A 23,632-nucleotide genomic window follows, 5' to 3' on the forward strand; every position below is an offset into this window, starting at 1 on the left:
ATTTTTGAAAAAGATAAATCTACAATACAATAATAACAGAAAAAGACATAGCGTGATACTGTTATAATAAAAAAGGGAGTGGATATGTAAATAGTTATTCACAATCACAAACCAAAATTGATTGTAGGCATATCATTAAAACGGTGGATATCTCAGGATGGATGGAACGTCATGGTATATATAGAAGGAAACAAAAAGGCATAATAGTGCAGAGTATCTTGATAAAATAAACACTTTAATAATAGAGCACACTTACAATATTGAAGTGGCAAGCAGGCATATAAAATAAACCGATCTCAGGATCACAGGATCAATAGAGCCAGAACATAAAAAACTCAGCAAACAATAAAAAAACTCTAAAACACTATGCATCAGCCCTACGCGTTTCATTCAAACGTCCTTGAACTTCCTCAGGGGCATAAAAAGTCCTTCTATGTGTCTTGTCCACTAGTGGGTGTATCTGTACTTTGCACATTTGGTTAAGTGTTTATTTTTGGAGTTTATTGTGATGCCGAACAATAACCATTGATGTACATAATAATGAATTGATTCACTCACAATCATACCACATTAATCACTCCTTATAGAAACACACCAAATGAGACACTTAATTGACCTGTATCATAACATCTCCAGACTATCCATTACAAGGTATACTACTCTACTGTGTGTATAATGTTATATATACATAATGTGTGTGTTATTTGATGGTTGGAGACCAAGTAACAAGCATATGTGTGTATATTACATGTCTGCTATTTCTTTAGTTTTGTTTAACTCCTTCCATTGACTTTTTTTGTGTGTTTTTTCCTTCGTACATTTAGGATTCCTAAGGATCTAGAATTAAAACTAATCACAAAACCGACAAAAATAGCTGAAGAAAAGGAGCATGATGAAGGTAATTAAATGTTATACTCTAAGACTGCTTCTTAGACGCTATATAACTTATTATATATATTATTTATTTAGTTATAAAATATTTTACCAGGAAAATTGAGATTTCTCTCGTTTTCAAGTATGTCCTGGGTCCACAAAACATTGCATTGATACAATAGGGTACAATATAATACAAAATCTCATTGACAGCCGCTAGAGGCGCTTCCGCGCTTCTCACTGTGATTTTCACAGTGAGAAGACGCCAGCGTCCATAGGAAAGCATTGAGAATGCTTTCCTATGGACTGGCTGAATGCGCACGCGGCTCTTGCCGCGCATGCAACCGACGACGGCAAAAAGGAAGAGGAGAGTTCCCCGCGCCGATGGAGAACAGGTAAGATTTAACCCCTTCAACCCCTAGAGCCCGGCGGGAGGGGGGCCCTGAGGGTGGCGGGTGTTAAATCTTACCTGTTCTCCCTCGGCGCGGGGAACTCTCCTCTAGAGACCCTATAGTGCCAGGAAAAGGAGTGTTTTCCTGGCACTATAGTGGTCCTTTAAAAGTGTGCGGGAGGTCATTCCATAATTGGGGTGCTCTGTAGGAAAAAAAAGGATTGAGATAGACTAAAGAAAGTGCTGGTACTGGATCAGAGGTTATATGAGATGGGAACAGCCGGGGAGAGCATTCTGCTCAGTTAGGGTGGGAGCTTCCCAGAAAAGCTCTTAAACATAAGGCTGGAAAGATGAAGGGTACGTCTGGATTCCAGCGACAGCCAGTTTAGTTATTTTAGCATGTCACAATGGTGGGTCCTGTAATTACATTGTAGCACAAAGCGGCAAAACAAGTTATACAATGTATTACGTTTATTAAGGTGGGTTTGCGGTGCAGGTGCATATACTACATCCCCAAGTATTTGAAAGAGTGGACTGCGTCCACCCGCACCAGCATATGATCTCACAAGGGGTCTGAGGATCTCATCTTGGTACCTAATGGCAGTCAGGCAACCTCTGGCGAGCACATGCAGGGCTGTGCGGCCCCCCAAAGAAATGCCACCCCACACCATTACTGACCCACTGCCAAACCGGTCATGCTGGAGGATGTTGCAGGCAGCAGAACGTTCTCCACGGCGTCTCCAGACTGTCACGTCTGTCACATGTGCTCAGTGTGAACCTGCTTTTATCTGTGAAGAGCACAGGGCACCAGTGGCGAATTTGCCAATCTTGGTGTTCTCTGGCAAATGCCAAACGTCCTGCACGGTGTTGGGCTGTAAGCACAACCCCCACCTGTTGACGTCGGGCCCTCATACCACCCTCCTGGAGTCTGTTTCTAACCGCTTGAGCAGACACATGAACATTTGTGGCCTGCTGGAGGTCATTTTGCAGGGCTCTGGCACATCCTTGCACAAAGGCAGAGGTAGCGGTCCTGCTGCTGGGTTGTTGCCCTCCTACGGCCTCCACGTCTCCCAATATACTGGCCTGTCTCCTGGTAGCGCCTCCATGCTCTGGACACTACGCTGACAGACACAGCAAACCTTCTTGCCACATTTCACATTGATGTGCCATCCTGGATGAGCTGCACTACCTGAGCCACTTGTGTGGGTTGTAGACTCCGTCTCATGCTACCACTAGAGTGAAAGCACCACCAGTATTCAAAAGTGACCAAAACATCAGCCAGGAAGCATAGGAACTGAGAAGTGGCCTGTGGTCACCACCTGCAGAACCACTCCGTTATTTGGGGGTGTCTTGCTAATTGCCTATAATTTTCACCTGTTGTCTATCCCATTTGCACAACAGCATGTGATATTGATTGTCACTCAGTGTTGCTTCCTAAGTGGACAGTTTGATTTCACAGACGTGTGATTGACTTGGAGTTACATTGTGTTGTTTAAGTGTTCCCTTTATTTTTTTGAGCAGCGTGTATATATATGTGTGTGTGTGTGCGTATATATATATATATATATTTTCCTATCAGATTAGAGGCAGTGCTTACACCATAGGGATATCCAATCTGGAGGGAAAAAACAGGCAGGCAAATCTCCAAACATTTTAACCCCTCCCCTAATTACCTCCTTTCCAATAAGTAGCAGCTCCTCCTGATCATCCCCAGTTCTTTGCCTGCCTTCGGCAGGGGAGGTTATGCAGGAAGGTTCTCCAGGAAGCAGGTGAGAAGGGCTGAGGCTCGGGAGGCTCTGCTTCCTTGATGTTCGGGTAAGTAGCGTTTAACACGCCGGACGGCGTGGTCCCTCAGAATTTATTCCGTCTCTTGCCGTGCCAGGTGCCGGTCTGACGAAGGACGCAGGCGTGCGTCGGCTGGGAGGTCCTGTCGGTGGAACGCACACACAGGTTGCGTTGCGTTCCACCAGGGAGTCGCAGAGCGCTATGCACATGCGCAATGCGAACCTGGATTCAGGCGCCAAATTTGAACTTGACGTTTTTGTTTGGTTACAGGACTTAAAAGGAGCATTACCAGCAGCAACCTCTGTTTGCCAGGAGCTCTCAGAACGGTTGCAAAGTGTGTTTCTCACCTGCCCTCCAACAGACTCTTAGGACATTTAAGGTAAGACTGATTAAGTTTTTATTTAAATGGTTCTAGCCTGAATCTTTAGGGAAAAATTTTGTTTATTTACCCTTGTTTGTTTTCTGTTCCCAGTATATAATCCTGAAAATTTGGATAAAGTTGCTGAGAAGGGGAAATGTACATCTAGCCAAGCATTTAAAGATGGTTGTAAAAAGGAAACTTTGCTCTGTGTGTTCAAAGAAGTTTCAGAGGAAGCACAAAGAACAGAAATGTCCACTTTATCAGCTGGTTGCAACAAAGTATGCAGCATACAGTGGTGGATATGTGGTCAGCAGCATTACAGACAATCCAGGCTTCGGTTGCCCAGGATTCTCAGATTGTTATACATGCTAACAAAAGCCTAAGATCTTGGGAAGTTCCGATTCTAGTTTGGAACTAGTGGTTCTGAGTATGGCGATAATTCAGCAGTGTCTCATCAAATGAGGAATCTGCATTCCCAGTAGAATCCATTTGGGGTATTGATTAAAGAAGTGCAGTGGCATTTGAACTTGAGGAAACAGGGTAGAAGTCCAATAGGTTTATTTTTCACCCACAGATTGGGGAGTTGATTTAAAAGATTGGAAAATTCCCAAGTCACATGCTGTTTATTGGCTAGACAGTTTTTAAATCTCTCTTTTCCATAGAAGCGGAACAAGACTGTAAGCTGGATACTATCCCTGTAGTGGGCGTTCCTATTGCTCAAATAGGTAAGAAGACTACATTACCAATTGGAGATTCAAGCGGGCTCAAGGAGGTCATGGATAAACGCATGGACTCCTCCTTAAAGATGTTGTTCATCTCTTCTGCAGCCCAAGCTAAAGCTTTGATTACGGGGTCATCCGTTACCAAGGCCCATAAACTTGGTTGGAAGAACTAGAAAAGGTATATACGGGAGAAGCTAAGGAAGACCCGTTAAAGCTATTAAAAAATATCAGTATGGCATCTGATTTTTTTTTTTTAGTGGATGCCTCTGCAGAAAGCCTGAAATTATCGGCCAAGAATATAGGTATTTCAACAGTCGCCAGAAGAGCGCTTTGGCTTAGAAATTGGTCAGCAGATGCGGCATCTAATAATTCACTGTGTGAACTGTCTTTTGAACCAGGTAGACTTTTCGGTTCAAAACTGGATGAGTTGTTGAAACAGATGAAGGAAGGAAGGAAAGCTTTACCAGTATCATATAGGAAGCAGTTTAGAAGCCGTAACGCAGAGACACTTCCCTCATTTAGAAGTTCCTTTCGTAGAAACTATTTCAAGGGTCAACAGAAAAGAGCCTTTGATTATAGGAAGAAGGAAAGGTTTACTGCCAAGAGAAATAAAAAATGATGACGCCAGGCCTGTAGGTGGAAGGTTGAGTCACTTCCTAGAGCACTGGAAAGAGACATCGGATCGCTGGGTCCTTACAGTGATGGAGCACGGATACGCTCTAGAATTATCACAAGCCCCAAAGAACATGTTTCTATGTTCCGAGATTCATTCTCTAGATATGGAACTCCCTCTGATGCGGGAAGTATCGACTCTGTTACTAAAAAGAGTGGTGGAAGAAGTTCCTCTAAAGGAAAGACATCAAGGCACCTATTCAAGACTTTTCTTGGTGCCAAAACCAGATGGTTCGTTCAGACCTATCCTAGACCTAAAGGCCGTAAACAAGCGGATTATCAAAAAGAAATTCCTCATGGAAACAGTAAAGTCAGCTGCTCTGCTTATTCACCCATAAAGTTGGTTTGCGTCCCTGGATTTGAAAGATGCCTATCTTCATGTACCCATAGCAGAATCCAGCAAAAGTTTTCTACGGTTGCGGTGTGCTGCCAATCGGTAACCAAACATTACCAATTCAGAACACTGCCTTTCGGCCTGTCATCAGCGCCCAGAGTATTCACAAAGCTTCTAGTAGTAGTTTCAGCTTTTCTAAGAGGTATGGGCATCGCTGTCATTCCATATTTGGACGACTGGCTGTTCATTGCAGAGTCCCAAGTTCAACTACAGTTAGACCTGGGGACAGCCATCAAATCGCTGGAAAAGCATGGCTGGCTAACAAATTTCAACAAATCGGAACTAGTGCCAGTTCAAAGGATCCAGTTCTTGGGTCTAATTTTGGATTCTATCGCGATGAAGTTATTCCTGCCAGAAGAGAAGATACTAAAGATCAAGCGGTTAATCCGGAATCTCAGAGAATAAAGTATGTTTTCAATCAGAGAAGCCAGGTGCTTGCTGGGTCTGTTTACAGCCTCAATCCCGGCAGTCGGTTGGGCAAAAGCCAGAATGAGACCTCTACAAAGAAACATTCTGCAAGTCTGGTATCGACAGGATCTCGGCCTAGATGGGCTGATGAGGTTTAACGATCTAACTTTCAAAAGTCTGCAGTGGTGGACATTTTCTCGATTCCTCCACGAGGGTCTATCATTCCGGATGAATTCCTTCACTATCATAACAACAGACGCCTCTGCGCTGGGCTGGGGGGCCCATCTGGGAGACATAAAGAAGCAGGAGTCCTGGCAAGAGAAGGATATGAGAAGTTCCTCGAACTTCAGGGAATCAAAGGCCGTATGGATGGCACTCTTGGCGTTTCAGTTTCTCATCAAAGATCAACATATTCAAATTCGTTCAGACAATCGAACGACAGTGGCATATTTGAACAAACAGGGAGGTACGAGATCAACAAGATTAGAAAGCCTTTGTTCAATAATCATGCTGTGGGCAGAAGTGCACCTGATGTCAATCTCTGCAGTTCACATTTTAGGAAAGTTCAATGTGGTGGCAGATGCCCTGAGCAGGCATCATTTGAAACAAGCAGATTGGTCCCTGTCATGCAGAACTTTCAAGTTCATCACAGACCGCTTCGGTGTTCCAGAGATAGTCCTGATGGCATCCAGAGTGAACAGGAAGACAAGACGTTTTGCATCCCTAAATCCAGCAGACAGGCCGGATTTCATAGATTCCCTGTCAGTACCATGGAAGTTCAACCTGGCATATATCTTCCCGCCAGTAGTGCTTCTTCCCAGAATACTTCAAAAAGTAAGGCTGGAAAATGTAAGTATTAGCCTAATCCTTCCATGGTGGCCAAGAAGAAGTTGGTTCTCGGTTCTCCTGAACTTTCCGGGGGCCACCTTTTGGAAGCTTCCTCTTTCAGGAGTAATTCTAGAGGACGCCATGGTGCCTCTTCCGGCCCTTCGGAGATTCCGTTTGTCGGCCTGGTTTCTGAACTCCAGATTTTAGAGAGTAAAGGTCTGGATCCTGAAGTTATAAAAAAATTTTTTTGGCATCTTACAAGGAATCTACTTCAAGGTTCTACGTTAGGATTTGGAAGTTTTTTCAGCGGTGTTGTAGGTTTGAAGTCAACCCTGTTTCCGCGTCCATCCAGAAGATTCTATGCTTCCGTCAGATGGGATTTGCAAAGGTCTTAAACCTGCTTCATTTAGATTACATGTTTCTGCTATCAGTTTCTTCTCCCTCAGATGTTTCACCTCGAATTTTCTGATTTCAAGGTTCTTCAGAGCTCGGACACGTTTGGTGCCCTTTGTTAGGGAAGCCTGTCCTCCCTGGGATCTGAATTTGGTCCTTTCCGCGCTTTGAGTACCGTCTGTTGAACCATTGGAAGAAGTTTCCCTGAAGATGTTTTCGTTGGATACCGTTTTTTTTTTGGTGGCTATTCGTCAGCTAAAAGAGTATGTGAGATCCGAGCGCTTCGGGAGTATTTTCCCTTTTTGGTTTTCATCAGGACAAGGAGGTTCTGAAGCTCGATCCTTCAGGTATCACTAAAGTTTTTTCTGTTGCCAATGTCAACCGAGAAGTGGTTTTGCCGACCGTTTGTCGGAATCCGTCTAATGCCTTGGTAAGTAATTTTCACTGCTTAGACGTAAAGATATGTCTTTGGCAATATCTAAAAGCTATGGAATCCTTCCGGTAGGATATCAGTATGTTTGTCTTGTTCATAGGCACAAAGAAAAGGTATGTTGGTTTCGAAGAGTTCTCTGGCTAGATGGCTGAAGGATTGTATTCTGTTATCTTATTCTAAGAGTGGCACGGAATTTGCAGGCCCTATAAAGGCACATTCTACTAGAGCTGTTTCGCCGTCATGGGCTCTGCGTGCAGCTGCTTCTCCGTCTCGAATTTGTTCAGCTGCTATTCGGTCCTCTCTCCATACGTTCTCAAGACACTACAAGTGGGACATACTGGCCTCGGAGTATGCAGCTTTTGGGCGCAGGGTGCTTCAAGCAGTAGTGAACTGAAACCCGCCCTCAGGATCTGCTTTATTATATCCCTATGGTGTAAGCACTGCCTCTAATCTGATAGGAAAAACATAAATTTTACTTACCGAAAATTTCTTTTTCCTGAAGATTAGAGGCAGTGCTACAATTTCCGCCCCTTTTTTTCTAATAAACTCAGTAATTTGCAGCTATTTGGCTTATGTATTGTCTGGGGATGATCAGGAGGAGCTGCTACTTATTGGAAAGGAGGTAATTAGGGGAGGGGTTAAAATGTTTGGAGATTTGCCTGCCTGTTTTTTCCCTCCAGATTGGATATCCCTATGGTGTAAGCACTGCCTCTAATCTTCAGGAAAAAGAAATTTTCGGTAAGTAAAATTTATGTTATATATATATATATATATATATAGTGTGTGTTTATTTTGTGTGTGTGTGTACTAAATAAGAGTTTGACATCTCTAAGTTGATCTTGCAAATTGGTTTTTCACTAACTTTAGGGACTAAAATCCCTATTTTTCACTCTAGTAAATTGACTTTTAGGTAAAGAGTTAAAATCAAGAGGATGAAAATGTCCCTAGAGTTCAAAACCAAAAGAAGTAATCAAGCAGTCTAATGTGCCCCACCATAATGCTGGCATAGCCTCAATATACGTGATGGCATCTTGGTGAAATTATCTATCTTGACAGATGGCATTGTCTTCAAGGTCTGCCATAAATATGCTGGAGTTTGTGGCCATCACATTGGATCCCATAGAAGTCCCCCTTATATGTAGATAAAAACTGTCCTGATATTAATAAAAATAATTATCCTCCAGTACCAGTCACAGTAGTAAAATCAGAAATGCCAGAATTGACCCAGCATAAATCAAAGGTTTATAGGCAGTCTTGGCTGCATTCAAATAGGGTGGGAGTTGGGTAGAGGTGTACAGAAATTTCACATTAAGAAGTGGATTGTGGAGATGGTGTATAGAGGTGTACAGACTTGTCATGTCAAAAGTGAAAAGAATTACACCATCATCTGTTTCCTTGAAAGCTAGAAAATGCAAAAATGTATATATTTAAACAGAACAAAAAAAAGTTGCGGTTTTAGTTTCTATAAATTAAAAAACCTTGGTGTATTGAAATCTAAACTTCCGTGACTGCAACCACTGCAAATGTAACTTTAAACCTATGTAGTGAATTATAACTGGGACAAAATAGCTCAGTTGTCTTTTAAAAGAACCCAGCTCGTTACATTGTACCAGGATCAAATAAAGTATTTTTTTTTTAGGAGAAATATGTTTTGCTGAGAAGGATACAAAGTATAACTCTGTCTAAAACCTGGAAGAAGAAACACGTGTGATAGGAATTCCACATTTTATATATACATATATGTAATATGGTTCGAATCTGCTGCTCTTGCCTAACCCTTTTGTTCTTAAGTTTTTGTAAGATTACTGGTAGATGTTGTGTATTGTATTGTAATTTAATTTATGGTTGGAAGTATGTACATGATCATTTCTTCATTCTCAGAGACCACAAAGAAAGGGAAGAAAAGAAAACAGTTTGAGGATGAAGATGATGAAAAACCAAAGAAGAAATTAAAATCCAAAGAGGTAAGAGAAAGGAGTCTAGTACTGTATTTACAAGACACTGATGTAAAGGAGTTTTCATAAGAAACGTCTGCAATATTTCTGTGTATAAGATTGATAAATATATATATAAAAATCAATTAATAATTTCTAAAAACAAAACGTGTGTGTGTCCCCATGTCCCCGTTCAGCTAGACGTGGGACTGTTAAATAAAAAAAGTGAATAGGTTAACTCCATCCAATAATATTCCTAAAAAAAAATATGTGGGGAATAACCATGGCTAAAAACTAGGAATCCAAATGGGAAGATGTGGATTTGCATGCAGATTGCTACCATTTTATTGTTTAACACCATTTCATTTAAAATTAAAAAAGAAATTAATTGGGGGGGTCATCAAAATAAGATTAATACATTAAAGGGACACTATAGTCACCTGAACAACTTTAGCTAAATGAAGCAGTTTTGGTGTATAGAACATGCCTCAGCCATTTAGGAGTTAAATCCCTTTGTTTATGAACCCTAGTCACACCTCCCTGCATGTGACTTGCACAGCCTTCCATAAACACTTCCTGTAAAGAGAGCCCTATTTAGGCTTTCTTTATTGCAAGTTCTGTTTAATTAAGATTTTCTTATCCCCTGCTATGTTAATAGCTTGCTAGACCCTGCAAGAGCCTCCTGTATGTGATTAAAGTTCAATTTAGAGATTGAGATACAATTATTTAAGGTAAATTACATCTGTTTGAAAGTGAAACCTGTTTTTTTTCCATGCAGGCTCTGTCAATCATAGCCAGGGGAGGTGTGGCTAGGGCTGCATAAACAGAAACAAAGTGATTTAACTCCTAAATGACAGTGAATTGAGCAGTGAAATTGCAGGGGAATGATCTATACACTAAAACTGCTTTATTTAGCTAAAGTAATTTAGGTGACTCTAGTGTTCCTTTAAATAACAACTGATATAATGAAAAGTGCATACATCCAAACTGTTGCATAATAAAAACACCCATAACTTGTATCCAGGGGAGTAGAAAACACGTTGACCTCCAGTGCAAATGGAGTCTAAGAAAAATATGACAGATGACCAAGAAACTATCCCTAATCCCCAATAGCCACCTTGGGGACCACCTCTTCACTTTTCCTGAAGAAATCATTTGGCCAATATCTGTTGGCTTTTACCTGCTGCAGTCCTCCACCATTACTGTGTCCCTGGGGCAGGGTGTACCTAGAGCATTTGGCACCAGGGCCAGATCATGTGTGTGGCACGTATCTCCCCCCCCCCCCCCCCCTCCAAAAAAAAAATACACCTGCAGGGAGGCGGGGTCGGGCCGCCGAGCTGAGCGGCAGCCATCCATGCCGGCTCCGGCTCTGGGTTGCTTAAACATGCCAAAACACACTAAAATAAAGCACCAAAAGCCCACCTGGAGCAAGGGAGAGGCACAGGAGCAAAACGCAGGGACACCTGCTAAGCCACCGCCACGCAACCTGCTTAACCGGAGCAAGTTGAGCCCATGAGGCCTACACGCACACGGCAACGGCAGGAGCCACGAGACCAGGTGCCAAATTTCGATAATCAATGTATATTCAGTTTTTTGTATTACTCGTTTGCTCAGACTTATATGCCTCTGCGCAGGCACCCTTATGTTACTTTTACTGATTCATACAATGCCTGCCCACGCTCTATGGCGACTCTAATAAACATATTTAAAACAAAAAATACACCTGCAAAAATTTTAAAACTTTTTTTTTTTTTTTTTATGTATTGCACAAAATTGTAAACTTTGTAAAAATCCCTGTACTGACCCTTATCCACCAATACCCCTGCTCAGCCCCCCTTATACAAGATTAAATACAAAATCCCGTCACACACACACACACGCAGTTACAGGCAGACAGTCGTGCAGGCACACAATTACCTCTTTTCATTATGGCTGGAACGGGGTAGTGAAGGCAGTGCAGCTCCTGTAGTAAAGTTGGTGGGGAAGCAGGGACTCCTAAGGCTGGCCCTGGGTACAGGGTCATGGCACCCCTCTACCTGGGGCTAACTGCCCCCCTAATCCCTCTTAGTGTGCCACTGCCCTGGGGCAAGCATTTTTTTTTCCAGAATGTCAGCTCTTTAAGCTGCTTATATAAATGCCCACTGATTGATCAATGAAAGCACTTATCAAACTAAAACCAAACAACCATCACTTTGTATTAACATCAATTGAATGTCCGCTTAAAGGAACACTCTGGTCACCATAACTTCATAAAATTAAGTTGTTATGGTTCCAGTAGACCCCCAAATGGTTTAACCCCAAAGTTTGCCTCCAGCGCCGACCTGCTGGTCCCGCAGGCAGCATCCGTCTTCTGATTTTGTTTCAGGAAGCAAGGGGTGCCGCAGGGCTGGGGAGCCATTGATTGGCTTAAAGTGGACAGCTGACGCTCAAAGCCATATAGCGGACCCCTACCCAGCAACACGTTGAGAATGGTTTAACGCCTTACTGTAAGAGTGCGTCTGGGGGTCTCTGGGCAGCAGATCAACTTTATTTAGGTGAAATTGTTATTGCAACCGGAGTGTTCCTTTAACTGTGATTTTTCTATTGACTAAATTTTGCATATCACAGGAACTGTTTCTTATAGGTCTGCTTCTCTCTCATTATCTTGGAATTCTGAACTTGGGTTCCTCTCATTGATTTCCAGTTTGTTTTTTTCATCTATTGGGGATAGCTTCTTGGTCAACTGACTCCACTTACTCTTAAACCAATTTGTTGTGGGTTTATTAAGCAACAGTTTTTATGGATACACTTTTTATTGTATCAGTTATGCTTTTTATGTATTCATCTTAATTTTATGTATTTTTTTTTATTTTTTTTTTAGCTTTCATTATTTTTATTAATGTTTTCTTAACTTTTTTCATACATTGTGCAGTAAATCCATTGTCATTTCACGTATTCTTTATTTTCTTTTTTAATTTAGTGGTTTATTTGTGTTAATTTTTATGCATTTTTTTTTTATCTGCTGCAAACTTTGCTCTGTTTGTTATCTTCTTTTTTTTTTTTTTTTTTGTCCTTGGTGGGTAGATTGTGGGAAAACTGACCTGTTTACACTAAAGGGTAGCTGCATCACCATGTGTTTTGTGGATTGAGATTCTTTTTTACTGCAGATCATTTCCAGCAATTACAAAATACTGTGCATTACTCAGCTATAAAGTAATTTCCAGTTGCCTTCCACTGATGAGAATTGTTTTTTCCCCCCTTAGAGGCGAAGAATAGAGAGGCAGCAGCGTTCAAAGAAAGTTGGTGTGCGGTACTACGACACTCACAACGTGAAAAACAAAAACCGCAACAAAAAGAAAGACACAGAAGATCAAAATGTCAGACAGAAAAAATCAAAGCAGAAGCAATAATATTTTTACTGTCCAATAAAATAGCTGAACTCATTTGGTGGTGCTTCTCTTTTTTTTTTTTTTTTATAGTTAAAGGCATAACATGAAGTGTTGCATCTCCAAGATTGAAGCCTAATATAAGTTTTGTGTTTTGGGTTCTCTTAGCATGAGCCTTATGTAACTGTAAAGTTATTTTGTATTAAATAATTTAATTTAACACAGGACAGAGGTAATTGTCAAAGTTCTGAGCCAAAACAAAACCTAGAATTTGCATTGTGTATGTGCCCCTATACCTACTGATTTTTAACAAATAGAAAGGGCTTTCCTTTAATATATTTTATGTATACCGAACACAAAATTAAGTGTGAATAAAATGAAGGTGGGGCACCGGGGAAAACTTTTTGCTTATAATACTTTTTACACCTCTAGTAAAATTAAATAAAAATAACGCCAAACAGACTCGCATATCAGTCCTTATTGTTAAATGCCAATAAGTCTAAGATCTTAATTAATTTTTGGTAGTTATTGCTAACCCAATACCAACCATACCCCCTTTTCTATGGTTACAGTACCCATATAGCTAACCCTACCCTATCCTCAAAACAGCCTTTTTTCCTTTCAGATTAGAGGCAGTGCTTACACCATAGGGATATCCAATCTGGAGGGAAAAACAGGCAGGCAAATCTCCAAACATTTTAACCCCTCCCCTAATTACCTCCTTTCCAATAAGTAGCAGCTCCTCCTGATCATCCCCAGTTCTTTGCCTGCCTTCGGCAGGGGAGGTTATGCAGGAAGGTTCTCCAGGAAGCAGGTGAGAAGGGCTGAGGCTCGGGAGGCTCTGCTTCCTTGATGTTTCGGGTAAGTAGCGTTTAACACGCCGGACGGCGTGGTCCCTCAGAATTTATTCCGTCTCTTGCCGTGCCAGGTGCCGGTCTGACGAAGGACGCAGGCGTGCGTCGGCTGGGAGGTCCTGTCGGTGGAACGCACACACAGGTTGCGTTGCGTTCCACCAGGGAGTCGCAGAGCGCTATGCACATGCGCAATGCGAACCTGGATTCAGGCGCCAAATTTGAACTGGGCGTTTTTGTTTGGTTACAGGACTTAAAAGGAGCTTCCCCAGCAGCAACCTCTGTTTGCCAGGAGCTCTCAGAACGGTTTTGCAATGTGTGTTTCTCACCTGCCCTCCAACACACTCTCGGGCCATTTAAGGTAAGACTGATTAAGTTTTTATTTAAATGGTTCTAGCCTGAATCTTTAGGGAAAAATTTTGTTTATTTTCCCTTGTTTGTTTTCTGTTCCCAGTATATAATCCTGAAAATTTGGATAAAGTTGCTGAGAAGGGGAAATGTACATCTAGCCGAGCATTTAATGTGCTCTGTGTGTGGCCATCTTATGCCAGATGGTTGTAAAAAGATAACTTTGCTCTGTGTGTTCAAAGAAGCTTCAGAGGAAGCACAAAGAACAGTAATGTCCACTTTATCAGCTGGTTGCAACAAAGTATGCAGCGAACAGTAGTGGATATGTGGTCAGCAGCATTACAGACAATCCAGGCTTCGCTTGCCCAGGATTCTCAGCTTGTAATACATGCTAACAAAAAGCCTAAGATCTTGGGAAGTTCCGATTCTAGTTTGGAACTAGTGGTTCTGAGTATGGCGATAATTCAGCAGTGCCTCATCAAATGAGGAATCTGCATTCCCAGTAGAATCCATTTGGGGAATTGATTAAAGAAGTGCAGTTGCGTTTGAACTTGAAGAAACAGGGTAAAAGTCCTATAGGTTTCTTTTTCACCCACAGATTGGGGTATTGATTTAAAAGAATGGAAAATTCCCAGGTCACATGCTGTTTATTGGCTAGACAGTTTTTATTTCTCTCTTTCCATAGAAGCGGTACAAGACTGTATGCTGGATTCTGTCCCTGTAGTGGGCGTTCCTATTGCTCAAATAGGTATGAAAACTACATTACCAATTGGAGTTTCGAGCGGCCTCAAGGAGGTCATGGTTGAACGCATGGACTCCTCCTTAAAGATGTTGTTCATCTCTTCGGCAGCTCAAGCTAAAGCTTTGATTACGGGGTCATCCGTTGCCAAGGCCCATATTTCTTTGGTTGGAAGAACTAGAAAAGGAAGACCCGTAAAGCTATTATGAAATATCAGTATGGCATCTGATTTTTAGTGGATGCCTCTGCAGAAAGCCTGAAATTTCGGCCAAGAATATAGGTATTTCAACAGTCGCCAGAAGAGCACTTTGGCTTAGAAATTGGTCAGCAGTTGCGACACCTGATAATTCACTGTGTGAACTATCTTTTGAACCTGGAAGATTTTTCGGTTCAAAGCTGGATGAGTTGTTGAAACAGGTGAAGGAAGGAAGGAATGCTTTACCAGTATCGTATAGGAAGCAGTTAGAAGCCGTAACGCAGAGACACTTCCCTCATTTAGAAGTTCCTCTCTTAGAAACTATTTCAAGGGTCAACAGAAAGAGCCTTTGATTATAGGAAGAAGTATCGACTCTGTTACTAAAAGAGTGGTGGAAGAAGTTCCTCTAAAGGAAGACATCAAGGCACCTATTCAAGACTTTTCTTGGTGCCAAAACCAGATGGTTCGTTCGGACCTATCCTAGACCTAAAGGCCGTAAACAAGCGGATTATCATAAAGAAATTCCTCATGGAAACAGTAAAGTCGGCTGCTCTGCTTATGCACCCATAAAATTGGTTTGCTTCCCTGGATTTGAAAAATGCCTATCTTCATGTACCCATAGCAGAATCCAGCAAAAGTTTTCTACGGATGCGGTGTGCTGCCAATTGGTAACCATACATTACCAATTCAGAGCACTACCTTTCGGCCTGGCATCAGCGCCCAGAGTATTCACATAGCTTCGAGTAGTAGTTCAAGCTTTCTAAGAAGTATGGGCATCGCTGTCAGTCCATATTTGGACGACTGGCTGTTGTTTGCAGAGTCCCAAGTTCAACTACAGTTAGACCTGGGGACAGCCATCAAATCGCTGGAAAAGCATGGCTGGCTAATAGATTTCAACATATCGGAACTAGTGCCAGTTCATAGGATCCAGTTCTTGGGTCTATTTTTGGATTCTATCGCGATGTAGTTATTCCTGCCAGAGGGGAAGATACTAAAAGATCAAGCGGTTAATCCGGAATCTCTGAGAAAAAAGTGTGTTTTCAATCAGAGATGCCAGGTGCTTGCTGGGTCTGTTTACAGCCTCAATCCCGGCAGTCGCTCGGGCAGTAGCCAGAATGAGACCTCTACAAAGTTACATTCTGCAGGTCTGGTATCGACAGGAACTCTGCCTAGATAGGCTGATGAGGTTTAACGATCTAATTTTGAAAAGTCTGCAGTGGTGGACATTTTCTCGATTCCTCCACGAGGGTCTGTCTTTCCGGATGAAGTCCTTTACTATCATATCAACAGACGCCTCTGCGCTGGGCTGGGGGGCCCATCTGGAAGACGTATAGAAGCAGGGGTCCTGGCAAGAGAAGGATATGAGAAGTTCCTCGAACTTCAGGGAATTAAAGGCCGTATGGATGGCACTCTTGGCGTTTCAGTTTCTCATCAAAGTTCAACATATTCGAATTCGTTCAGACAATCGAACGACAGTGGCATATTTGAACATACAGGGAGGTACGAGATCAACAAGATTAGAAAGCCTTTGTTCAATAATCATGCTGTGGGCAGAAGTGCACCTGATGTCAATCTCTGCAGTTCACATTTTAGGAAAGTTCAATGTGGTGGCAGATGCCCTGAGCAGGCATCATTTGAAACAAGCAGTTTGGTCCCTGTCGTGCAGAACTTTCAAGTTCAGCACAGTCCGCTTCGGTGTTCCGGAGATAGACCTAATGGCACCCAGAGTGAACAGGAAGACAAGACGTTTTGCATCCCTAACTCCAGCAGACAGGCCGGATTTCTTAGATGCCCTGTCATTACCATGGAAGTTCAACCTGGCATATATCTTCCCGCCAGTAGTGATTATTCCCAGAATACTTCAAAAAAGTAAGGCTGGGAAATGTAAGTATTATCCTAATCCGTCCAGGGTGGCCAAGAAGTAGTTGGTTCTCGGTTCTCCTGAACTTTCCGGGTGCCACCTTTTGGAAGCTTCCTCTTTTCAGGAGTTATTCTAGAGGACGCCATGGTGCCTCTTCCGGCCCTTCGGAGATTCCGATTGACGGCCTGGTTTCTGGACTCCAGATTTAGAGTGTAAAGGTCTGGATCCTGAAGTTATAAAAATTTTTTGGTTGGCATCTACTTTAAGGTTCTACGTTAGGATTTGGAAGTTTCAGCGATGTTGTAGGTTTGAAGTCAAACCTGTTTCCGCGTCCATCCAGAAGATTCTATGCTTCCTTCAGATGAGATTGGCAAAGGTCTTAAACCTGCTTCATTTAGTTTACATGTTTCTGCTATCGGTTTCTTCTCCCTCAGATGTTTCACCTCGAATTTTCTGATTTCAAGGTTCTTCAGAGCTCGGACACGTTTGGTGCCCTTTGTTAGGGAAACCTGTCCTCCCTGGGATCTGAATTTGGTCCTTTCCGCGCTTTGAGTACCGCCTGTTGAACCATTGGAAGAAGTTCCCTGAAGATGTTTTCTTTGGATACCGTTTTCCTTTGATGGCTATTCGTCAGCTAAAAGAGTATGTGAGCTCCGAGCGCTTCGGGAGTATTTTCCCTTTTTGGTTTTCATCAGGACAAGGAGGTTCTGAAGCTCGATCCTTCCGGTATCTCTAACGTTTTTTCTGTTGCCAATGTCAACCGAGAAGTGGTTTTGCCGACCTTGTGTCGGAATCCGTCTAATGCCTTGGTAAGTAATTTTCTCTGCTTAGACGTAACGATAGGTCTTTGGCACTATCTAAAGCTACGGAATCCTTCCGTTAGGATATCGGTATGTTTGTCTTGTTCATAGGCACACAGAAAGGTATGTTGGTTTCGCAGAGTTCTCTGGCTAGATGACTGAAGGTTTGTATTCTGTTATCTTATTCTAAGAGTGGCTCGGAATTTGCAGGCCCTATAAAGGAACATTCTACTAGAGCTGTTTCGCCGTCAGGGGCTCTGCGTGCAGCTACTTCTCCGTCTCGAATTTGTTCAGCTGCTAATCGGTCCTCTCTCCATACGTTCTCAGGGCACTACAAGTGGGACATACTGGCCTCGGAGTATGCAGCTTTTGGGCGCAGGGTGCTTCAAGCAGTAGTGAACTGAAACCCGCCCTCAGGATCTGCTTTATTATATCCCTATGGTGTAAGCACTGCCTCTAATCTGAAAGGAAAAACATAAATTTTACTTACCGAAAATTTCTTTTTCCTGAAGATTAGAGGCAGTGCTACAATTCCCGCCCCTTTTTTTAATAAACTAAGTAATTTTGCAGCTATTTGGCTTATGTATTGTCTGGGGATGATCAGGAGGAGCTGCTACTTATTGGAAAGGAGGTAATTAGGGGAGGGGTTAAAATGTTTGGAGATTTGCCTGCCTGTTTTTCCCTCCAGATTGGATATCCCTATGGTGTAAGCACTGCCTCTAATCTTCAGGAAAAAGAAATTTTCGGTAAGTAAAATTTGTTTTTTTTTTTTTTTTTTTTAAACTTACCTCACATTAACCCTACCACTAACCCTAACAGATGGGTTTCCTAGCTAAAACAGTATAGACTGTTATGTTGGCACCATCTACTGGCTTTTGTCAGTATTTCAAGAACATTTTCCTGTCTAGATGAATCAAGAATGCTTTCCTAGCCAATTACACTGTGATTGGGCAAAGCTCTGCACAAATCACAATTCGCTTGGGGACATACCCAGCCTTCAAACTAACAAAAGTATATGTGAACTTCTCAATGGATTTAAAAGGGTTGTATGCAGCATTTACTTTGAACTCTGTATACAACTCTTCAGTCAGCCTGGGGCTCACTAAAAATAACAACCCCAGCTGACTGAGGGAAGGCCCCAGTATCCATTAATACCAGAGTCCCTCTGATGTGAGCAGGTAGCTGGATTAATATAGGGGCTGATGGAGCTACAGCTACAGGCCCATTCCCATGGAAAAGACCCATTGATTAAAAAAAATATATATATATTATATATATATATATATATATATATAAATATATATATATTTTTTTTTTTAAATACTCTTCATTTGCTCTAGCTTAAGTATGGGAACTTAAAATGGATGTAGGGGAAGAAAACTTGTGTGGACTGGCTGACAATGAAATCGATTAAGGTAAAGCTGACTGCGCACTATGCAAATGCTCTTGCTGATTCGGTCTCTAACACTGTGGCATGTTCCGTTTCTTCTACACTCCGTACATGCCTTTCCTCTGTCCCAGACTGTATAACGGGTTTCTGCTTGCTAGAAAGAAGGTTAGGAGAGGAGTAGACAAGTAAATGCTAGGGGACAATCCTTAGAAAGCGTGGAGTGAGCGCATCATTGGATGCGTTTATGCCTCTCAGGTTGCTGTCTGCATAGTATGCACTTAGTTGGCCAGCCTGCATGTCTGGAAGGCTGCCTGACATAAATTCATGCCTGGCTGGTCTTCCAATTTTTCGGGCAGACACTCCCCTTTTTGGGCGGTTCTGGTTACGTGATTCATGTCATTGGCCCACCCTTTAACCCCACAAATCAATATCCTGCTTCACCAGACCTGCTGTTAGGGGATATGGATTTACTTGAAAGATGAAAACAAGAGATTGGCATAGGGTATGTGTTTTCTGATTGGTATAACCTGTGAGTTTCCCTCCAGCACCACCTCCACCAGATACATGATGCTTGGGAGTTATGACTGTTTAAGTGTTTTCTGTCGATAAGATTCTGTAATTAGGCCTATAATTGTCAATCCCAGGCCCAATGAGCTCTGCCAGGAATACAACTATATTCTTAAGCTCCCTCTGACTACCCCCCCCCACCCCCCACCCACCCCTGTCCCTCACCTGTTCCCTGTCCCCCTCCCTCCCCCCCCGCGCTGCGGTGAATAAAGCCTCCTCCAATGTCACTTGACGAGGGGGTGGTAATGCGCCGAGCATGAGGTTGTTCAGCATCAGTTAGCGCAGTTTTTCCCAACCCAGTCATCAAGGCACACCTACCAGTCCAGGATTTAAGGATTACCCAGTTTTGTCTAAGGTGTTTTCTTTTTTTTTTTTTCTAAAAACACCTTAGACAAAACTGGGTAATCCTTAAATCCTGGACTGGTAGGTGTGCCTTGAGGACTGGGTTGGGAAACACTGAGTTAGCGGACCAAATGTCTGGTAACATTCCAGAAGCGCCTCTAGTGGCTGTTTGGTATACACAATAGACTAGAGGATGTCTTAGTGCTGCAATGTAAACCTAAAACCATGTTTCCATAAAACTGCAATGTTTTACATTGCAGCAATAGGGACATTTTACCTAGACCATTTCAATGAGCTGATGTAGTCTGGGTATCTATAGTGTCCCTTTAATAAAACCACTCATTACAAATGGGCAGGTAGCTCCATGTTAGAGGTGGCTTGAATATGGTGCAGTCTTTTCCAAAATTTTGTGGAGAAAATTACCTGTTTTACATTTATCAGATGGAAATCATGTATTTCCAAGCTATTATTAAACTGGTATTTGCTGTTACAAACATTAACTCCATAAGCAAGATTATATATAACATGAAGCTTTCTCATCACCCCTAAGGGATGATGCTGTGTACCCCTGGATCCAACTTCACATAGAACAGGTTATCTCCAGCTGGCAGCATGTTTCCTGAGAGATGTTTTACACAGATGGCCATTTAATAAAAAGGACATGCAAGATTCCCAACAAATTGCTACTCAAGCAAAGACTTGGACTTGGGTTGAAACAAATTTATCATCAAAAGAACTTGGACATTTAAATAATAATATCGAGGTGTTTCATTACAGAATAACGAGCAGCAATCAAACACACAATTTTAATATATACAACAGCCCAAATTAATTATAACTATGTCCTAAAGGTAAAATTATTTGAATCTTGGATTTTCACATGGGATAGAATACGAACGACAGATATTCTGTCCACAGATGTTACTGCTGCTTCGTTACTTCTTGGGCGCAATAATGCCTTCTAGCTGTGCCTGAAATGCAAAACCGTTTTGGATTATTAGAGACTGAAAACAATGTGTTATAAAAGTCTTGATAAGAGTGTTTTAAGTAGTGGCTCCTAATGTTTGTACTTACTTAACAGCACCAGTATCATTAAACATTGCCTTGAAAACTGTCAGAAATATATGGCAATGATTTTTAGATGATCTCCGTACTTTTTTTATAAAAACAAAACCCATATTACTAAGACTTTTGTTTGCATGTATGTATATTTACTTTCCCTTGCAGAATGGCACGCAAGAGGTCAATGAGCCCAATTGCAGATAGTTTTGTAATGGCACTCTTTAATTAACCTATAAGATGTTTTCAGATATTCTACACCGTAAAGCTATCACCAATTCCATTTAAATTGTTGAGAATGTTGTATATGTTGATTTACTTATGGTAATCATTATCTGCAATATAATTCATAATAATGCTACAAACAAATGTATTCTGTATTGGTTATGGTGCCAAAGTAAAAAGTGAACTGTTTAAGAATGTTTTAAAAACTGCAAGAAGAATCAAATTAGCTCCACTGAGCAGTGCAGGGCCACTTTCGTAGGGCAGGCTTATTTCAGTAGAGACCTCTGAATTCAGCACATGTACACAGAGGAACAAGGTAAGTTGACAAAACACTCCTGACACCATAACCACTATAGTGGGGTTTAGTGGTTATGGTGCTCAAGGCCTACTTCAGACTTGTTAAGTGGCAAGCAGAGCTATGACATGCCTCTTTTTTTTTATTATTGTATTGTTATTGTATTTCTTACAAGATTAGCTGCATGTATATCACTATACTCCCATAGTGCACTTAGCTTACTGCCAGGCAGGGCCGCCATCAGGGGGTGACAACCATGACGGTTGTTATGGGCCTGGCGGCCCGGGCCCCACGTGGAGCGGCGAAACTGCCGCATTTAGGGCCACCCGATGGGCCCTATATCTTCAGGGGCTCGGTCAGCACTGTGACCGTGTAATTGCGCGACCGGGCCCCTTTAAAAAAATTTTAAAAATTGGCTACACTGCAAATGCTGCTGGGAGGAAGTGACGGCCGGTAACTTCCTCCCAGCTTACTGCGCGCGGGGAGAGGACAGGACACCAGAGGCATCCGCTCCCATCATCCCCAGCCACCCTCCTGCAACTTAAAGGTAAGAGGAGGGGGGTTGATAAATAAGGGTGTGTGTGTATACGTATGTGTCTGCAAGTATGTATGTATATATGTCTGTTTGTATGTCAGTATGTATATATGTCTGTGTGTGTGTGTGTGTGTGTGTGTGTGTGTGTGTGGAACAAATGTATAGCATTTTGGGATTTGGACACACAAAATCTATATTCTCCCAATCTTATCTACACATATATATATATATATATATATATATATATACACACACACACACACACATACACATATACATATTTAAAGGGACACTGTCAACAGCATTGCTTAAAGGGTCACTAAACAGAACCCTAAACAATTTTAGCTGAAACACTTTATGTTTGAAGAGTGTGTCCTGTTTTTTATTTTTTTCATTTTGCAAAAAGTGCAGGTTTCAATATAAATGGACACTTTTATAAATTAACCTAGTTAATACCCCCTTAGCCTTCAAGTAGACAACAGGTCCTGTTATTTCCTGGTTTAGTAAACTTAATGCAGCTGACCTAAAGAGACCGCAATTGCCCAGAGCACCTGACTTACAAAGACTTCTCATTGAGCTGCATTTGGAGGTCTGTGATTGGACAGACGCAGAAAGACTGGGCGGGGTTTGAAGGGGAGTGCTTGCAAAGGCAGCAGACAAGAGAACTGCATGTTTTGCAAGCTGATTTTAGATACATCAGTAATGGAAAAAAGCATAATTAAATGCATGCAAGTTTCCATTTGGGGTATATCTACTAAACAGAAATGTTTATTTATTTGGTCAGTAGAGTGTCTCTTTAGTAAAGCAATTTTGGTGTACAGGTAATGCCTCTGAAGTTTCACTGCCATTTAGGAGTTCTATCACTTTTGTTTCTGTTTATGCAGCCCTAGCCACACCTCCCCTGGCTGTGACTCACACAGCCTGCATGAAAACAAAATGATTTCATTTTCAATCCAAAGTCAGTTATTTTAAAAGTTATCTCCTGATCTGTAAATTGAACTTTAATCACACACAAGTAGGCTCCTGCAGGGTCTAGCAATCTATTAACAGAGCAGGAGATAAGAAATTTTAAATGAAACAGAATTTGCAATAATGAAGTGTGAACATTAGATGACTCTTTACGGGAAGTGTTTAGGAAGACTGTGTAAATCGAATGCATAAACAAACAAAGTGATTTAATTCGTAAATGGCAGAGAGTTGAACAGTAAGACTGCAGGGGCATGATCTATACACCAAAACTGCTTTATGAAGCTTTAGTTTTTTTGGTAATTAAAGTGTCCCTTTAAAGTACCCTGGCACAATCCCCCAGTCTAATATCAAACTGTTTGCCATCACAGGGCTGGGAAGTCAAGCAGCCCCTGTGCATTCATTGGAATAGAAAAGAATTCCCACCAAGCACTGTCACAATAACTGCCCAGTGGATGGAAAAAAGGAAGCAAGATAAGTGGGACTTAAGGGACCAGAGTTACTTCCCTATCCTGAAAGCATTCAGCTGCTCAATCCCCTAGTTTAACCCCACTTCTTACACTCATACACTGCGTGCAGAATTATTAGGCAAATGAGTATTTTGACCACATCATCCTCTTTATGCATGTTGTCTTACTCCAAGCTGTATAGGCTCGAACGTCTACTACCAATTAAGCATATTAGGTGATGTGCATCTCTGTAATGAGAAGGGGTGTGGTCTAATGACATCAACACCCTATATCAGGTGTGCATAATTATTAGGCAACCTCCTTTCCTTTGGCAAAATGGGTCAAAAGAAGGACTTGACAGGCTCAGAAAAGTCAAAAATAGTGAGATATCTTGCAGAGGGATGCAGCACTCTTAAAATTGCAAAGCTTCTGAAGCGTGATCATCGAACA

The 23,632-nt window shown here is 41.9% G+C and overlaps 2 protein-coding genes across 2 annotated transcripts in view; one reads left to right on the plus strand and one right to left on the minus strand.

Annotated features, from left to right (window-relative positions):
- The window catches only part of GNL2 (G protein nucleolar 2), a 36,686-nt gene extending 24,070 nt beyond the window's left edge, over positions 1-12,616 (plus strand). The window contains exons 14-16 of the mRNA XM_063454931.1: positions 825-898; positions 9,142-9,224; positions 12,437-12,616. Of these exons, the coding sequence (XP_063311001.1) occupies positions 825-898; positions 9,142-9,224; positions 12,437-12,583 (304 nt within the window). The 3' untranslated portion in view covers positions 12,584-12,616. The remainder of the gene's footprint in view (positions 1-824; positions 899-9,141; positions 9,225-12,436) is intronic.
- Positions 12,617-20,282: 7,666 nt separating this feature from the next.
- The window catches only part of DNALI1 (dynein axonemal light intermediate chain 1), a 50,371-nt gene continuing 47,021 nt past the window's right edge, over positions 20,283-23,632 (minus strand). The window contains exon 6 of the mRNA XM_063444497.1: positions 20,283-20,624. Coding sequence (XP_063300567.1) covers positions 20,589-20,624 — 36 coding nt within the window. The 3' untranslated portion in view covers positions 20,283-20,588. The remainder of the gene's footprint in view (positions 20,625-23,632) is intronic.

Source organism: Pelobates fuscus, chromosome 1 (genome assembly GCF_036172605.1).
Source record: "Pelobates fuscus isolate aPelFus1 chromosome 1, aPelFus1.pri, whole genome shotgun sequence".
NCBI classification, from domain to species: Eukaryota; Metazoa; Chordata; class Amphibia; order Anura; family Pelobatidae; genus Pelobates; species Pelobates fuscus.